The sequence below is a fragment of the Xiphophorus maculatus genome, chromosome 10 (assembly GCF_002775205.1).
Source record: "Xiphophorus maculatus strain JP 163 A chromosome 10, X_maculatus-5.0-male, whole genome shotgun sequence".
Lineage (NCBI taxonomy): Eukaryota > Metazoa > Chordata > Actinopteri > Cyprinodontiformes > Poeciliidae > Xiphophorus > Xiphophorus maculatus.
Genome location: NC_036452.1, coordinates 10943426 through 10960736, shown reverse-complemented (window position 1 = coordinate 10960736; position 17311 = coordinate 10943426). Strand labels below are relative to the sequence as shown.

At 36.7% G+C, this 17311-nt stretch overlaps 2 protein-coding genes across 6 annotated transcripts in view; one reads left to right on the top strand and one right to left on the bottom strand.

Moving 5' to 3' along the window:
* Positions 1 to 17311, top strand: part of dock1 (dedicator of cytokinesis 1) — a 220416-nt gene that overhangs the window by 91728 nt on the left and 111377 nt on the right. The gene's annotated exons all lie outside the window — the stretch shown is intronic.
* The window catches only part of LOC102218659 (protein FAM196A), a 39728-nt gene continuing 25455 nt past the window's right edge, over positions 3039 to 17311 (bottom strand). For both annotated transcript variants that reach the window (XM_023340654.1, XM_005794743.2), the window contains 2 exons: positions 16647 to 16718; positions 3039 to 5816 (listed from right to left, as the gene is read on the bottom strand). In XM_023340654.1, the coding sequence (XP_023196422.1) occupies positions 5633 to 5816; positions 16647 to 16718 (256 nt within the window). In that variant the 3' untranslated portion in view covers positions 3039 to 5632. The remainder of the gene's footprint in view (positions 5817 to 16646; positions 16719 to 17311) is intronic.

Below are 17311 nucleotides of genomic sequence, written 5' to 3'. Positions count from 1 at the left end.
TAAATTTACATGAGGATAATAGGAGAAACGTGTTGCCAGGTCCTGCTGAAATCCCCAAGTTGTACCTTTATGTTCTTGAATAAGATTTTCCTTTGCTGTAGGGATGGAGTGAACCCACAAAAAAGCAGTCTGTGTCTTTTGTCTTCCTGACTGCTTAATAAGTAAAACGCTAAACCTGACCATTAAAGGAATTGCCAGTGGTGAAATTGCTTGTCAACATCTGTTAAATTCTAATAAAAAACAGTAGCATTATAAATTGAGCTTTGGATTTCACAGAATCACAGTGGGCTACAACTCAGATGGAGTAGAATATACTAGTCATCAGTGATGGATTGTACTGTACAATTATAATCAAAACACTTCAAGTCATAAAACAATGAATTTGTAATGCTGGATTTCACAATAACACTGAAGTTTTAAGCTGAAACAAACAAACAAAAAAATAAATAAATGTATTATGTCTGCATAAGCTTGAATAGTGGCACAGTTATCACTGCTGCTGTGACAAGAGTGCCCTGGGTTTGAATGCCAGCCTGGGCTGTTCTTGCATTGAGTTTGCATGTTCTCCCCATGAATGGGCTCTCTGCTTTCTCCTACAGTCCTGAAATATCTATATGGCACTAATTGAGGTTAATTGGTTTATTTAAGTTGCACTTAGTCCTAAATGTACATGTGCATCATTGTCTGTCCTTTCCTTCTCTGTTTTCCTGTGATGAACTGAATATGACTGGTACAAATGAGATTCAGAAAAAAATTAGGCTTTCAAACTTATAGGTTGAGCCAAGTTTTGACTCGACGATGGTCCACCCTCAATGACGGATATTAATGTGGATGCAGAGGCTGAAACAAGTGGTGACAAAGATGAGAGTCATCTTCAATATTTAAGGTGGCCCAACTCTACTCTGAAGATTTTTTAACTGATTTATTGCAAAACATTTACCATTGAAAAATGTCATGATTCGCTCATTTAACCTCAACTTATGTCATGTACCATCATCGAAGTCAAAAAACTAATTTACAAATCCAATAAAATTGGATTTAATGAAGGATTTAAGTTAACAACTTATGCATATCTCAATCAGGTGTTGTGTTGTCTTTCATGTTGTAATTAGTGGCTTACATTGCATCCGTTGGACCTTCATAAGTCTGTCTGCTTGGCAGGAAGCTTCAATGTTTTTTTGTAGCAAATTATCTGAAATCATCGCTGTGTTCTTGACATATGGCTTTTTTTCCGCAGCTGTGTCATATAAGAGTAGAGTACCTCGAAATACAAACAAGAATAAAAACAGAGAGAAAGATACAAATAGTCCTACTTGGAGCACTTTAGCTATACTTGACAAAACTGTCTTGTAGATGTAGACTGTCAAACTGTCTACATCATTTTGTTTAACCTCTCTGAATAACGTTTATGGAATGTAGAATCAATTTTATCCAGCTAAGAAATGTACTTGCATAAAAATAGAAAACAAATGGAAAAACCAAGAAAAACCGTGGCGTTTTGTTTTACACAAGAAAAATTGGAATTAAGTTATTTTTAAAGCACCATCTGGCTGTCAGGTTTATGTATTTTTATTGCAAAATTCAGGGACATAGATTGAAATGTTGGTTGTCAAATAAGTGTTTCTCTTATTTAGCAACAGTGAAGCACACCATGCGTATGGACTGCTGCACTCCTGTGGAGTTCTCCTGGAGGTTTCCCTGCAGTGTGCAGAGCTGCAGGGGAAGAACCCTGTGTTATTGATTGACAGTACTGGGTGGACTGGCTATAGGACCTTTTCTTCTCTGCTGCATGCTCTCTGGATAAACAACGTTCTGCAAAGCATCTGTTTCATTAAGCCTGGTCGGATCAGGATACTCCTCCTGTTTTAATCTCGTTTTGTTCCTCTTCGTCTTTTATGAGTTTATGTCTGTTTCTGTCCAAACATATCTATTCACTTCTTGCATCTTTCTGCCTGTGCGCGCTCCCTCTCCCTCCTCCTCCTCCTTCTCTCTCCTGCTGGCCAGACTGCTGCAGAGCTCACAGAAAAGAAGCATAGTGAGATATGGCGATGCATCATAATGCCTCAAACACCTTGTTATCACTCACTGGACCTCTTCTTCCTGATTCTCAACCACACATTTGAGAAATGGCCTTTCTGAGAGAACTCTGTGAAACCAGCTGACTCTGTTAAACCAGTAAGGACCATGTGTAAAAGACAGTAAGATGTCATGTTTGTACTACTGTGCTTTATACCAGCACTTAAAGGAACAGACCCATGGTGACACTCTTACTGTGACTCAGAGGAGGAGTGTTGCCCTCCAGTCAAACTACCTAGTGCATCTACACAAGGATCTCTCTACCTTACTGCGTCTCTGGGGCATTTGTTCAGGGCTTTGTCCTCTGCTTGTCTCTGGTTCTAGTTGCACTTTGTTTCTGGTCCAACCGCATTACGGTTTTGATGTCCTCAAACAGGCTCCGAGGCAGACACAAGCGCTGCACTGCTCATCCCTTTTGTTGTATTCCACTCTCGTTTCTTTGCCACCGCGCCACATCAAAGACACAGAAGCATTCCCAACCTAATCTTCTGCAGGTTATTGCATAGAAAATCTTTTTTTTATATGTATACATACATTTGCAGACTCTTCTCTACAGATGAGATTTCACCCAGGTTTGCTCACTAAAAGCACAACGTATTTTCTGCGTTAATTTTCTGCAGCTTTTCAGTCTGGAGATGGCTTGGCTCGGATTTCAGCTCAAAATATTAAAACATTTGATACAAAATTTGTTGAATGACAATTTCTTTTGTCTCATTCTGTTTTAATAATTTGAGCTGCAATTTGCTCAAACTGGTGTAATGTGTGACTGTGAATGTTGGACAGCATTTTATCATCAAGACCTATTAATTCGTGTTTGCATGCTTTAGTAATGAAACAGTCCTCTTCATTTTTTGAGAGCTGTGTAGATGTCTTGTTTTTATTTTTTCCATTTTTAGAATAATAAATACCTTTATTTTAAGTATTTTTTCTTTAAAAACAGTATAAAATACAGTATTGCACATAATAAATCAATTGCACTTCTGTAAGGTACAGATAAACATCTAGTTCTTTCTAAATGCTACAATATAATTACTGAAAGAAACCAACCTGGCATTTACAAAAGTGAATCACATGTAACCTACAGAATGCAGCATGTTTAAGCTCGTGAAGATTGAACCCATCATGTCTTGTTTGGAAGATGGTCGTGTTTTCCCTTGACACAATTTGGACACATTTCTTCTTCTTTGGGGCAGTGCTTTTGCCTTTCAATGTGACTTTGGTGGAACTGGTAACTTTATTTTGTTCTCTTTCAAAAACTGAGTTCCTAAAAGTATTAGCCTTGTTTGGTGCTAGACAACATATTTATACAAACAGGCCTGCGTCGGCATTGGATTCTCTTGAGTGAAAAGAACTATCATATTTGGCCTCTAAATACTTTAGCAGAATGATCCTTTATGTACCTTTTGTGTTTCAAATCAGGTAAAAGTTTTTCACATCCTATTAGATGCATCAACCTTTTGCAATGTTTGAAGCTGTACTTTTCAATTTTGTTTCATATAGTGGCCCATGCCTATCTGTAATATAATTAATGCTTGCAATGGTTTCAATGAACCCTATGTAGAATACCTGCATGAGTTGCCTTTCAAATAGATTCCAGACACTTAAAATGGGGGAAAACTAAAAACTAAGAGGCTTTTGTAGTTCTTAAAAAGTGTTTCTTGAAAAATTTAGAAAATAGCCTGTGAAGTCCAAGGCTTGTAAAAAGCATGCAAGGCCTTGTGCCTACCACCCTGCATTGTAGGAGCCCTAGTTGTGATCAGAAGTGGAACATTCAGTCTTGTAGGATCGGTGTCACTGGCTGGAGCTGATATGAGACACTAAAGTGATACAATCACAGCGATTTTTCTCTTATTCCTCACATGTGCTAAAAGCAGCTTTATTTCCTTTTTTATGTATGTGGCATATATATAAATATGGACGCTTCTAACCCAAAGTTTACATACACTCATTGACGTTTTTGTCATATTAATCTTGGATTTTCAGTGGCTTTTTGAACTGATTTTACAAAGTGTAATGGTTATGTTTCAAAAAATTAAGAATTGGCTTCACAAGTTTGAATTGATTGTGGATTCTGAAAGGGTCAAATTTATACATAATGTTAACATAATATTATGTTCTATATTATACTTTGAAAGAAAATTGTTGGGGTGGAAAAGAGTGAGAACATGTGGAGAGGAACCAGAGCTGCTCCGTAAACTGTTTTGACCCTCTTCAAAATAAGAGCATGGATGTAACTTTTAGCTATTTAAAGTTTTCTTAACAGTTGGTAACTAAAACTTCAATAAAGATCTTGAAATATATCCAACTGAAAGGTTAAAAAAATCAAGTAAATTAGTAGTTTAGAATTTATCTGGAAAAATTCATTTAAGGGAAGCCACGTGTGCTAAACATTTTCAGTTATCAAAAGCACTAGGCAGAAAAAAAGGTCCACAGTAAATTTAAACTTGTGCATCAAATTAATGCTTTCATTAATTATTGGACCACCATTCCACCATGAATCCAGAAGTTCAAATTCACTACTAAAAACACAAAATATTTGACGTTTAAGCAAATGATGACGATGCAAACTGCTGATCTACAGTGCATTCTCGCATGTTTTTGGTGGTTTCAGGGACTCAGTGCACCATGAGTTTACTGAAAACTATATTTGATGGATTAAAAAGAAAGTATGCACTTCTTTTTAAATGTAGTTGAACTACACAGCTCACCTTTCGCTTTAGTTCAAATAAATATAATTGTTTTCACCTTAAAGTGGATCTATATACTTTGATATATATATATGTATATAGAAAAAAGTAGAGTGACATTTATTTTCCAATGTTATTAAGAAAATAAGTGGTATTTATTCATTATTCTCTCCAAAGTCATATGTTCTTTTGACACATTTTATCAATGAAAAGAAGGTTTACCACAGAAGTCCAAACAAACCTCTCCAGCGTTTCTCCTTTAGGTCTTTTGCTAATGAAAATACTCAGTCCATCATGTATTGTTGGTACAAGATGATCAAAAATTATTCTCTCCTGTTACTTCTGGAGATACGGAATCCTGAAAAGTATTAATTGTGCTTTGCAGTACAATGATATGCTGTTTATGTAGGCCTTGGTGCTTCAGCATTGAGTGATCAGCCTCTCCTGGAGACTCAGAGGGAAGAGAAAATCCCAACAGCTGAATAGAAATATGGCGGACATCTCTCCGTCAACATGAAACGGGAACAGGTCTACATCAGTAATAAAAAATAGAAGCCAGGAAACAGTGGCAAGTAAGCTCGTCTCCTCATCTTGCTGATCTTTGAATATGTTTCCCTGTTGTTGTTTCAGGAAATTAGGCAAAGTTATGACTTATTCCATTTTTGTTGGGCATGACTGTGTTAATTATCCATGCAGTCCACGCTTCTATCACTTCTACTGCCATTTAGGTATATCCAGAGGTCTTCATTAAAAGTGCCCAACAGGTCTATAAAATCCTTCAGGTTGTAAAAACCAAAGAATGTGAAGAAATTTAGATCCTTGCTTAAATCCTTTGTCAGTTTTAGGGTTCGGAGACGGTCGTGCAGCTCTCACAGGAACCAAAGTTTCCAGCGGGCATGCTTCTTGGATTCAGCTTTGGACTTGCGTTTTGGAGTGGAGGTGAAGGCCTCCTGGGGGTAAGGCAGGGGAGGGAAATGGGAGTCCGTTGGAGGGCAAAGCCTTTTCATCAGTGGCTGTAGCTTGTCCTCCTGCAGCTTGAAGTCCAGTTCCACACTAAAGGAACAATAAAAGAGACAAAAAATCAGTGCAAACCGTAGGATGATGCCTTCATGCCTTTATCTCAAATAAAACCAACCCTAGGCTGTTTTGAGCCTTGGGTTGTATTTAAGTAACTTCTTCACTGTAACAAATTAGCAGAATTGCTCTGAGTAATTAAATCAACAACCGATCACCCGAGCAGATTTATTAGAAATATCACAGGTGCAGCTCATTAAATCAGGAATATCATGGAAAGTTAATTTATTTGAGCACTTCAATTCAGAAATAGAAACTCATATATATTAAATAGACTCTTGACACCTCAAGTAATAAATTTTAAGCATCGATTTTTGTGATTATGGCTTCCAGCTAATGAAATCCCTAAATTGAGTTTTTCTTCTTTTTTTTTTTTTTTTTTTTAAATAGATTTGAGTATATTATATTGCATAAGAGAAATTTCCCCATTTCTGTCTGGCTTAATTACCTACACAGAAATGGGGGATGCTGACCTGACAGTTGTCCAGCGAATTTTCACTGCTGCCAAAGAGGATAAGCCCAATGCTCTTTTACCCAAAAAAGATGGCTGTTGGCAGGGAGTTTTGTGCAAATATATCAATGGAAAGTTAAGATGGAGGAAAAACTGTGGATAAAAAAGAGGTGCTCAACCAACACTGATAACTGCAACCTTTAGTGTAAAGCACACTTTAAGCAGCCCAATGAGATTGACAAGATATGCCTTTTCAGGTTCTCGTTAGCTGTCAGCCATAATCATATCAATAATTTATGACAATAAAGACCTTAAATATATCACTTTTTATATAATAAATCTGGATAATATATGTCTTATTTTTATATGGAGTTAAATGTACTTTTTGATGATTCATTATGATGCTCTTGTAAATGTCACATATAGACATACATGCTAATCTTTTAGTGGCATTGATATTTTGATACATATGTACTCCTCAAAATAGGAAAACATTTTCCCATTGCTTCAGTTGTTGTATGTATTAATGCATTTTTGGCTGCCATATTGCGCTTACATCCATATTAATAACCTTTTCTCACTTGACCTCTGCAGCTCATCTGTCACACCAGCGCTTAGCCTGGAGAAATGCCCTGGGTTTTCATTTGCTTTGTTATTATAAAATAGCAAAGGAACCAAATGCGTCTAGTTTTGATTGCACCATTCAGGGTATTTCTACTTCTGTCTCAGATTGGTAGAGCAAGAAGAATGTCTCGTCAGTATCTTCCCATATCAAGCAGTTGGTCACAGGACAGAATGCTGAAATGCAAATGATTTGTTTTGCTGAATTCTGTGGATGGTGTTGTGATTCCTCAAAATATTTCGAAAGATGATGGAAAATGTTAGTGATTTAATATGTTGGGATTTGCTGGGCACAAAGCGCAGAGCTGTGTCCTTCTTAGCAGTCCGTCACATTTCCCCCAAAGCCCTGGGGAATTTATCCGGGGCCATCATTGTAATCCGACGCCCACACACATCTGACCACTAGGTTCTGCTAAGTAAAACTCAGATTAGAGCCACAGCTGTGGCAAGTGTGGGGGCTTTAATCTGCTAAAGCTATCTCCAGTCACTACCTGAGTCGGACTTGCTGGGGGGTGACAGACTGAGTTACATAACAGCTGCAGGGTGACTGCTCTGGTTTAGATTTAAATGCAGTACATCCATTATCATTTTTAGTTAAAGTTTTCATAATCAACATTGATGCATCTACCATTGATTAGAGCAGGCATAAATGTGGGCGTTTGACAATGAGCAGATTGAATGTTAATTTCTTGAGCTTGCACTCAGCACTTTGCTTTTGTTTGACTCAGGCCAGCTTTAATCAATAAATCACTGGCTGGTAATTACATTGGTGTAAATTCACATTTGCCGTCTGTGTGTATTTGTCCATCCACATTTGAAAGTATCTGAACAGATTCAGGTTATGTATTGGAACACAGAAAAAAATTGACCAGTATAGTCTTGACATAAAAATTAAGTGGAATATTAGTTTCTCTCTAATAGAAACAATCTAGTTCTTTACTTCAAATGAGCAACTCACCACTTTTTGCTGCACGTTTTTCAGGGTTATAATAATTATCTAAATTTTCTAAACTTTTATACAAACTTCACTTAGAGAACTTAAGTACTGAAACAATTGGGGTGGTAATTTGTAGAAAATGAAATGATTGAAAGTGCAAGATGGTATACAGACTTTTCGGTCCATTGTCTTATTATTTAAACCATTGAATGAACTCTGGTGGAGCATCGTCCGGAATATTAAATATGATACAAAGGTCAGAAATAAACTAGCTCTTGCAGGTTAAAAGGAATCATCAAAAATTCAATCAATGAGCCTCTCCCCAAATATAAAAGTGAGATGTCAATGAGGCAAGGAAGGAGAATTTCATTTAACTTTTTTTAAATACATTTTTCTTGTCTGTTAGTGGCTTTACAGCATTTCCATATAACATCAGTAAAGCAAAACAAGTACTGGTGCACATCTCATTAATCAGACAGATTATTATACCTATAAAAAGATCTTTTTATGCAGGGTAAGTCTTTTTGATTTAACACTATATAGGGAATAAACTTCTGTTGATCTTAATGTGGTAGTGGACCGTTATGCAGTGAGCCTTATCTGCCGTGCCACCATGGAAACGAGCAGTTTCACTTAATAAATAAAATTAGCAATTGTTAGCTAGTGCAAATATTTCTGTTTCAAAAGACAGTTTTCATTTGTATTATCTTGGTCAGAATAGCCATCATTAATTAGTATTCCTAAGTATATTAATCAATTTCAAACAAGTGGCTCAAACAAAGTTTTAGCCCTGTCAGTCACACCCAACAGCTTGTCTTAAAGGGATAACTCAGACATGAGTGCTCCTTTAAAGTGTATAACTTGACGTCTAAGCACAGTACATCTCAATTTCCATTTAATTTCAGTTGACGTTTTTGACATTTGTCACTAAAGCTGCAGGATACATATATATATCAGATGAGTGCCACAGTTCAAACGTACACAGTGTTAAAAGATTTTGGGTAGATATACAAACACCAGACTGAAACAACCTGATTTCACATACAAAGAGTAAACATTCATTACATATATGGACAGATGATCAAGGTCTTGTTCCTACTCGAGGCTTTTTGAAAGACCAAATGGTCTTGTATAAAAAGATTGTGTCACAGTGATATGTGTGCCTCAGAGAATGGTCTGACAGCGCCAGTTATTTCATACAGAAACGGAAATAATGATGCTGGGGTTTATTTGCATTTCATAAAATCTGTCACATATCTGCATGCAGCAAAAAGTCCCTTGAAGAATAGTCCTGGTGGGATTTGTTGGGTTTTTTTTTTTGTGGTTTTTTTTTTTACAAATGTGTAAGAGCATATGTTGTTAGGAAGCATATACTATAAGGATATTGGTGTCACTTTGCAAGCATTTCAGTTTTAATATTAAAAGTATTTTAACAACATAATGAAGCCAAATTTAACCCAGTTTGTTAAGCAAATCATTACATTTCAGTTTTGTTTCTTTTTTGATATTTTTTTGGTATGGATTTTTTTTACACAATATACATAAAAACAGTTCAAACAAAGTAGGTTGGCTACCATGTTAAATTATTTTACTGACATGTGTTGAAGCAGAGACGCATCTAAATGTTGCAGGGCACCTACCCTTGAAGGCCAGTATTTGAAAATCTCTGTTTGAGTAATGGAGCCTATGCATGACTTTAAATTGTATCGGCGTGTACTGCCATGCATGTTTCAGACGTTTCTTTGCTTAGAGAGACACCAGATTCAGATGACGGCAGTTCAGCAAAAACCTTTTAATCAGCCATCAATTGAAATCAGGTGTTCTGAATTGGGGAAGCACCTAATACATGCAAAGCAGTTTACCTTAAGCCTAGGGTTGGAAAAGATGACATTAAAGAATAAGGTGATATTCCGAAAAAACCCGGTTGCATTTCTTCCCAGATTTGAATATCCCTGCAAGTTCATCCCAAGGTCAGACTATGCAATTCTTGGAAAAATAACAAACTAAGAAAAAGTAAGAGTTTCTCCACACACTTTACAAACTCTCAACAGTCAGACAGCCAGGAAGAGACAGCACAAGTCTGCCATTTTTAAAGCCTTTTTCCTTGTTTAGAAAGAAAGCCTGAGTGTGCAAAGTTGCAACTGAACAAACCACTTGAGACTTAAATAGATGGCCAAGATCAAGGGTTATTTTTCATCTCCATTATGTTGGCCCTTTTCCTGTCTTTGAGATAAATGCATGCATTGATATATTTGAAAATCAAAAGTTAATCTACAAAATATATGCTTTACATATGAAGATTAATGTGAATTCTAAGTGGAAAGAAATCACCAAAAAGGGGAAATTGAACATATGTCAATCTGAAAAACTAATAAACCCAAAAGTATAACCTGGTCTCGAAAAGGCCTGATATAGAAATATTTATTAGTTCCTTTGAAGTTTAGACCTCAGCGTTTCCCAATGAAAGTCTTGCGAGCCTTGCCATGTTACTGAGTTTTGCTGAAAGCAAAAATGGAAAGGTTGTTGGCATTTTCGTGTCCCTCCCTGCAATGGTTTGTTAGATCAGAACAAATGGAAGAAAGCACTTTGGACCCTGAAGCTTTAAATTCTCTCTCTGACATTCTCTCCTTGTTCTCATCACGTCCCTTCTTTCTAATATTTCTATGCATTTAAAGAGAAAATCCTTGCAATTCTCGATGTTTCTTTCACTACCACTTGAATAATGTTTGTTTCTTGACATCTTTTATCCTCATGCAGCTACACATTCTCCCCTTGTCAATCCTTTGTGTACTCTTATCTCTCAGCGGTGCTCGATTGTCCACACTGTCCCTTCACGCTATTTGTCCTGTCGAGAATTGCTCTTGTATCCATAGCAACCAGCTTGCCCACCATGTTGGAAAGCATAATACTTCAACAAAAAGAGATGTCCTCCTCTAAGTTAGTTGTGCAACAGAACAACCTTGATCAGTAACATCCATAATTTACATGTTGGTTGTGATCTTCAGCTTTCTGCAAATTAATTTTCCTAAAGCTTTGAACAATAGGCTGAATTTTGAAACATTTTTAAAACCCATTTCCTTTGATGATTTTCTAATAATTTTTTTTGTGCCTGTGCTGTTCAGTGTTTTTCAAAGAATTGTTGACATTGGATAATTAGTCAATTATTGTGCCTTGAGTCAAAATTAAAAATAAGATGAGGAGGCAAAAAACAGAATTGTGCTCATGGGAAGCAACTCTAATTTAGTGAAAAACATTGGTACTCACTGAATAGAATGTCCTGAATTGACTTTCCTAATCACTGCCACTTAAGAGTAATGTGCTTTGCCAAAGCATTTACAACCACTGAATTTTACTATATGCTATACTTAAACTTCAGTTGTTTTTTTAGGGGAGGTTGTCTTTTGTTTTTATCCCTGGACCTCCTAACCACTTTCTATCAAAACCAGCAAATCAAAATACTGCAACAAATGGCAGTCATTATTAAACACAACTGTAGGATTTAGATATGAAAAGAAATACAAGAAAACATAACACAATAAATACTTGAATTTTGTACCATCTGAATATTTAGTTAGCCTTACAAATACTTGTCAATGTCCATTGTAGGTAATATTTGTTTTAATTTAATTTTACTTTTAAAGAGATCTAATTGTTGATTATGTTAATAAGATTTATCTGAAGTACAAAATAGGTATATTTGTTTCATTGTAATTGTATTTTTTGTTTGTTAAAATATTACCAATAATGTCTTCCAATATCACAATTACATAGTCGTATTATTTAATTTCCTGTCAACTATTAACAATTCTCAACACATAAACATGGTGGACTGCACCATCAGCAGGCATAGCAAGTAATCTGGGGGAAACCCTGCATAGGGCAAATAAATCTCAAAATAAGTGCAGCTGTTCTTTGAAGACTTCTGAATATTGTTGGACAACATTAGTAAGTGAACAGCATCATGAAGGCGAGGAACATATGGACAATTCAGAGATAAAACGTGGGGAAGTTTTTAAAAAAGGGTTAGGTAATAAAAGAATATCCCAAGGTTTTATGGGAAAATTGAGCTAAATAGAGGGCAACCCTGGGAAATACTGTTAAAATCTGTAAAAGGCTGTTACAAGGATGGAGATTCACCTTCAACAGGGCAATAACTTTCAGCTGTGATCACAGTAAAACTTCCTGAATACAAATGCACACTATACTATTTATTTCTGAACAGTTGAACTGTATTTACTAAATACATGACGTCTTAAGACAATTTGTTGCAGGGGATGAGATTAAAGGGGCTTAATACATCAAAACACTACATTTTTGTCATTTTCCTTCAGCTGCACAATTTCTTCATGTTGGTTTATCTCATAAAGTTTCAGTCAATTTTACTTTTTTGTCTTGTGTGTGACAAAATATTAAAGTTCAAAGAATATAAAGGCATAGGATCTCACTGTTTGATCTGCACGCTAGCCCATACCTGTAGAGTGTGAAGTAAATGGGATTATTCTTCCTCTCAGATTTATACCTCCTTTGCGACTTCTTTTGTATTTTTACTTCTCCCCTCGGTATTCTGGGGTTGTATCAACCAAGAAGTTTGTCTTAATCTTATCCTGGTTCAATGTCACTTACATTTTATTTATTCATCACTTTCATTTGAACTCACACTTTTTGATTAGGAGGACATCTGGATACTAACTAAGATAAAGGGGAAAAAAACAGAGATGGGATGAATGAATTTGAGGCGATTAAAATGAGCAGAAGCATTTCTGCTTGAGCAGCTCATGCTCAAACATGCATGAGCTGCTTGACAAGAAACTCAAGCAACTCATGTATTCTGTTTTGAAGTGCGAGCCCTTAGACAAACAACATCATTAATCTGGCTGCTGTTATGCTAAGCGTTTGTTTGGATTATACCATATTCTCTTGGACAAATTGATTTTTTTAAAAGACTGGACAGTTGAGTCCTGACTGAGCTGTGGGAAAATGATTTATGGACCCTTATGTTTCCTGGAGTCGTCAGACCGAGTTCAGCATAATAGCACTGACATGCACACAAATACAGCTTAAACCAACACTAAGGGTGCATGTTGCACTGGCATAGTGGGCCATGGCAGACTGACCTGATCATAAAGTGGATTTTTTTTATTACATATAAGTTCTGCTGCTTCTATAGGTCATGGGTTCCGTCCATATTAGTTCAACATGCATGTTTTAATAGATGGGTAAAATGTCTTTGTACTGAATAATTCCAGGAAGTGTTCCCACGTTCAAAAAGTGTCTATTGTGACAGACTGATGCCGGCTTGTAGCACTGCCTGAGAGCTGGAAGAACACAAACATTCAGTTTGATTTTCAACTGTGTGATTTGTCCATGGATATTTCTCCAGATTACCTGAGCTTTTTGGATATCATATACCAAAAAACATAAATCTTGGTAATAGATTTATTTTACCAAATTTTTGCAAAATTTCCATTTGCCAGAACGATGTGCGTCTTAAGCAGAAACATAATCTGTTTCTGTTTATTTGGGGTTCTCCTACCATTGTTGCTTTCATTCAACCTTTTGAGGATGCATTAAAACCTCCAATATTTTAAACATTTGAGTATGCATTCAGCTCATTTTTAAGTGTTTAACATCTTGTTTAAGAGCAGTAGTCTCAAAGTGCGATCGGTGCGATCACTGTTTTGAAAATCAAAACTTTTAGAACATATTTACAAAGGATCATGTTAAAACTAGACTTCAGTGGGACAAGAAAATCCTGCTAGACGCCGTTGACAGCTATTCTTCCCACATACCAGAGCTGCATCCTATTTATTTCTGTGCCTCTGCTTCCTATCCTGTGTTCTTCCACCTCCAGAGAGGTTGTTTTCATGGAGATCTGAGTAATTAGATTGCTGTTTAATCCCTCTGCCTCTGTGAATACAACTGCTATATTTGATTCTGTGTCCAATCAAAGCTATTAACCATGTCGAGTGAGTGTCTTCAAGATGAACTGGGGTCAATGTAACAAATTTCAAACAGCTCTGTGGGAAATTTCTGCCCTTTATCAAGTGGAAACCTTGCCAAGCGCTGACAAGGTTTTGTCAAAAAATGAGCCTCGTTATGTGCAGAGTTTTCTGTTTTTCATCTCTCCTTCCAAAAAATGTAGCTTTTCAATTGATTGGTGCAGTTTTAGAAGATGATGTGGATTTCTCAGGTTTGCAGGTTATTTCACGTGTGACATTTTCTCTGAAATCTTTATATGATGTAGAGGCAAAAAATAAGTGTTGTGAATTACAACTTATGCATAATATTCATTGGATCTTGAAAATTTGAAGTCTTTATAAATATTTGATCCAATGAAATCAAACATTTCATTGGATCAAACAAAGTTTCAGCCATTATGAGCTTTTCACAACTATAGGATTTTTCAGCATATAGAAGTAGAAGTTTAGCCAGAGGCATATCAGTTGCTGATTAAAGAAAGAATTGACATGGTTATTGAATAGGTAAGTTCATTTTTAATGTATTCACCTGTAACCCTTTAACTTAATCATATCATTTTAATTAGTGCCCTGTCTGTGCAATTCATGTCAAATGCCATCATTCATCTACACTCAGCTCGTCTCACTGATGCCAAGCTGCCTTTAGGGCACCTTTCTCATGCTGTCGTCCCCGTGGTGGTTTGGGGCACCTGCAGAGATTGTAAAAACACATCAAGATAATGTGGAATTCCTCCGACTCGAACATCAGAAGACACACAGCTGTACTGTGCATCTCGACTGAAGTTTAGCCAGAGGCTCATCAGTTATGGAGAGAGTTTGAGATAAAATATGATTTAAATGGTTCTTCATTCAGACTGCATGGAGTGGCAGTGGCCATTAACTAAAGCCTTGATAGCTTCTTACCCTCTTGCAGCTTAAGGATCTCATTTTTTGTCTCTCATCTTTACCTCACGTTTGTTTTTGTTTTTCTTTTATTTATTTCTTTTTGACCGCTTGTCACTGGCACATGTTCTTCTCAGCTTGTGTCAAAATTTCCTATGAATTCTTGAGAAAGTCAGACTAGAGCCAGGCACTTGAATTTGCTGTTATGTGTTCATTGAATGTCTGTCAAATCTCTTTGTTAGATATCTCAAAGCTAGAGATACTTTTTTTGTAAAGGTTTAGTAAATTGCAGCAGTAATTGGAAAATCTGTTGCTGCTATAAAATTGGGTTTAAATATTATTTGAAAAGAAAGTATGAAATACTTATTTTCAGATTGAAAACTTCTTTAGGATATCCTAATAGCTAATTTACATGGTTTTTGCAAAATCAGCGGTCTCCATGTGTATTTCATAGAGAATATACAGGGCAGACCAAAAGCTTGGACACACCTTTTAATTCAATGAGTTTCCTTTATTTTCATGACTATTGACATTGTAGATTCACACTGAAGGCATCAAAACTATGAATAACACATGTGGAAATATGCACTAAACAAAAAAGTGTAAAACAACTGAAAATGCCCCTTATATTCTAGTTTCTTCAAAGTAGCAGCCTTTTGCTGTGATTATTGCTTTGCACACACTCTGCATTTTCTTGATGAGCTTCAAGAGGTAGTCACCTGAAATGGCTTTCACTTCATAGGTGTGCCCTGTCAGGTTAATAAGTGGGATTTCTTGCCTTATAAATAGTCATGAAAATAAAGAAAACCCATTGAATTAAAAGGTGTGTCCAAACTTTTGGTCTGTACTGTAGATCCTCACTCGAACACTGATATTTAAAAGTCAAAAGCTAAATTCACTCAATTTAGCCTTCCTGTTGTCAGCTGAAAATTTTGCTCTCATTTTAATGTAATTGAAAATTACATTGGATAGCTTCAAACATGTCCATGCTTCCCCCAATCATATTATAATGCCCTCACTGATATTGTAAATAGGATTTTTCCACATTAGCAGCTTCCACACTGAAGAGTGGTGTTATAAGTGTGACCTAGCAGTGTTTATGTAGGCTGAATTCGCTGTTCATAAAAATATAAGATTCCAACCAATCGGTCACCACTCAAGCCCATTTCAGCTAAATTTAATAATTATCGATTTCCGTATGTGCATATGTAACTAGAAATGGAAAAGAAACTGCCTGGAAATCATTCAATCAAATGTCAAGAGTCAGTTTTCTATCTTGAATTTTTAAAAGAAATAATTATAAGCTCCTTGTTGACTAGAAATAAACATTTTTGCTCTGATGCTGTGAAAAAGCAAACTATTTTAGACTGACTGAAGAGCCAGCACTAGAACTAAAATCACTCTTGTGATAAGACCAGTACAATAACGAGATGTTACTTTTATTCTTGATTAACTAATGGCTTTGTACTTGCGTTTTTACAGCTTATAAAATTAGCTTACTGGAGGCTGAGCATAGTTTTTGAGTTGGCATGGCAACTGCACCCACCAATGAAATTTTATGATGTTTGACATTAATTAATTTAACCTTTCACAGCCCCATGTTCACTCAATTTTTTTGCATATGACCTCTCTGTATTTCAGCCACGCACCCTTTTGTCCTGCTAACTGCACACCTGCTTGGCACCAGTCAGTGAATAAAATGGCCTCAGGGGATAATTGGACAGTTGGCTAAAGATGTATAGGTTTTGAGAGAAATGGTGCTGTGTAAACGTCCCATGCTCACTCAGCGCTAATGAGCAGCAATTCACATTAGCCTTGCCTCCATTGCTGCTTCCCCTCTGCTCATCCTAACCCTGTTTTACTCCTCCGCTCGCTCTCAAGGAGAGAAAGGACAGGTTACATGTGGATCTTTTTGTCTTTGAAGATGAATGACCACTCACCTGTAAATAATGCATGCGCTGTTCCGGCATGTGTCACAGTTGGCTGTGTCCTGTCCAGTTCGATAGGAGAGTCTGGGGGGAAGATGAGAGTCATGAATGAGTAATTACAGGACTTGTTAAGCTGCCGCCTCACACCTTTCCTTTCTCATCTTATTTGTCATCTTTCTTTAGGGAGCCTGGGGTAAATGAGGGTGACGATTAGTTCCTTTGCCCTCCTCAGTGGCCTCTGCCCAGTAGAAAGTGCACACAGTCATCCATTAGCTGTGGGTCATTGTATGGAGGCCGATCAGGTCAAATGGCAACTAAAGCAAGGTTGATATTTGCATCTAAAGTTTTACATTTTAAGCAAGGACTTAAAGTTTGTAACATTGCAAATATAGCACATTGCTTTTGACATAAAATGGAAAGAAAAAATGGCTTTGAATAGGTGAGGTGGAAAAATTACAGTTAGGTTACACCTGCTAGTTGTATTGCTATATGTTTATTCTAAGTTCTGTGTATTCCCACCAAATTAAAGCTGTTTGGGTTACATGCACAAGGTTGGACGTTGTTTTCCCCCAGCTGCATGGGAATCAGTCTGATTCCCATGCTTTGGATCCCTTATCCCTTTGTACAAAACTCATGTGTTGTCTCTGCCTGGCAGAGCTTTCATCCAGACTTGCTTC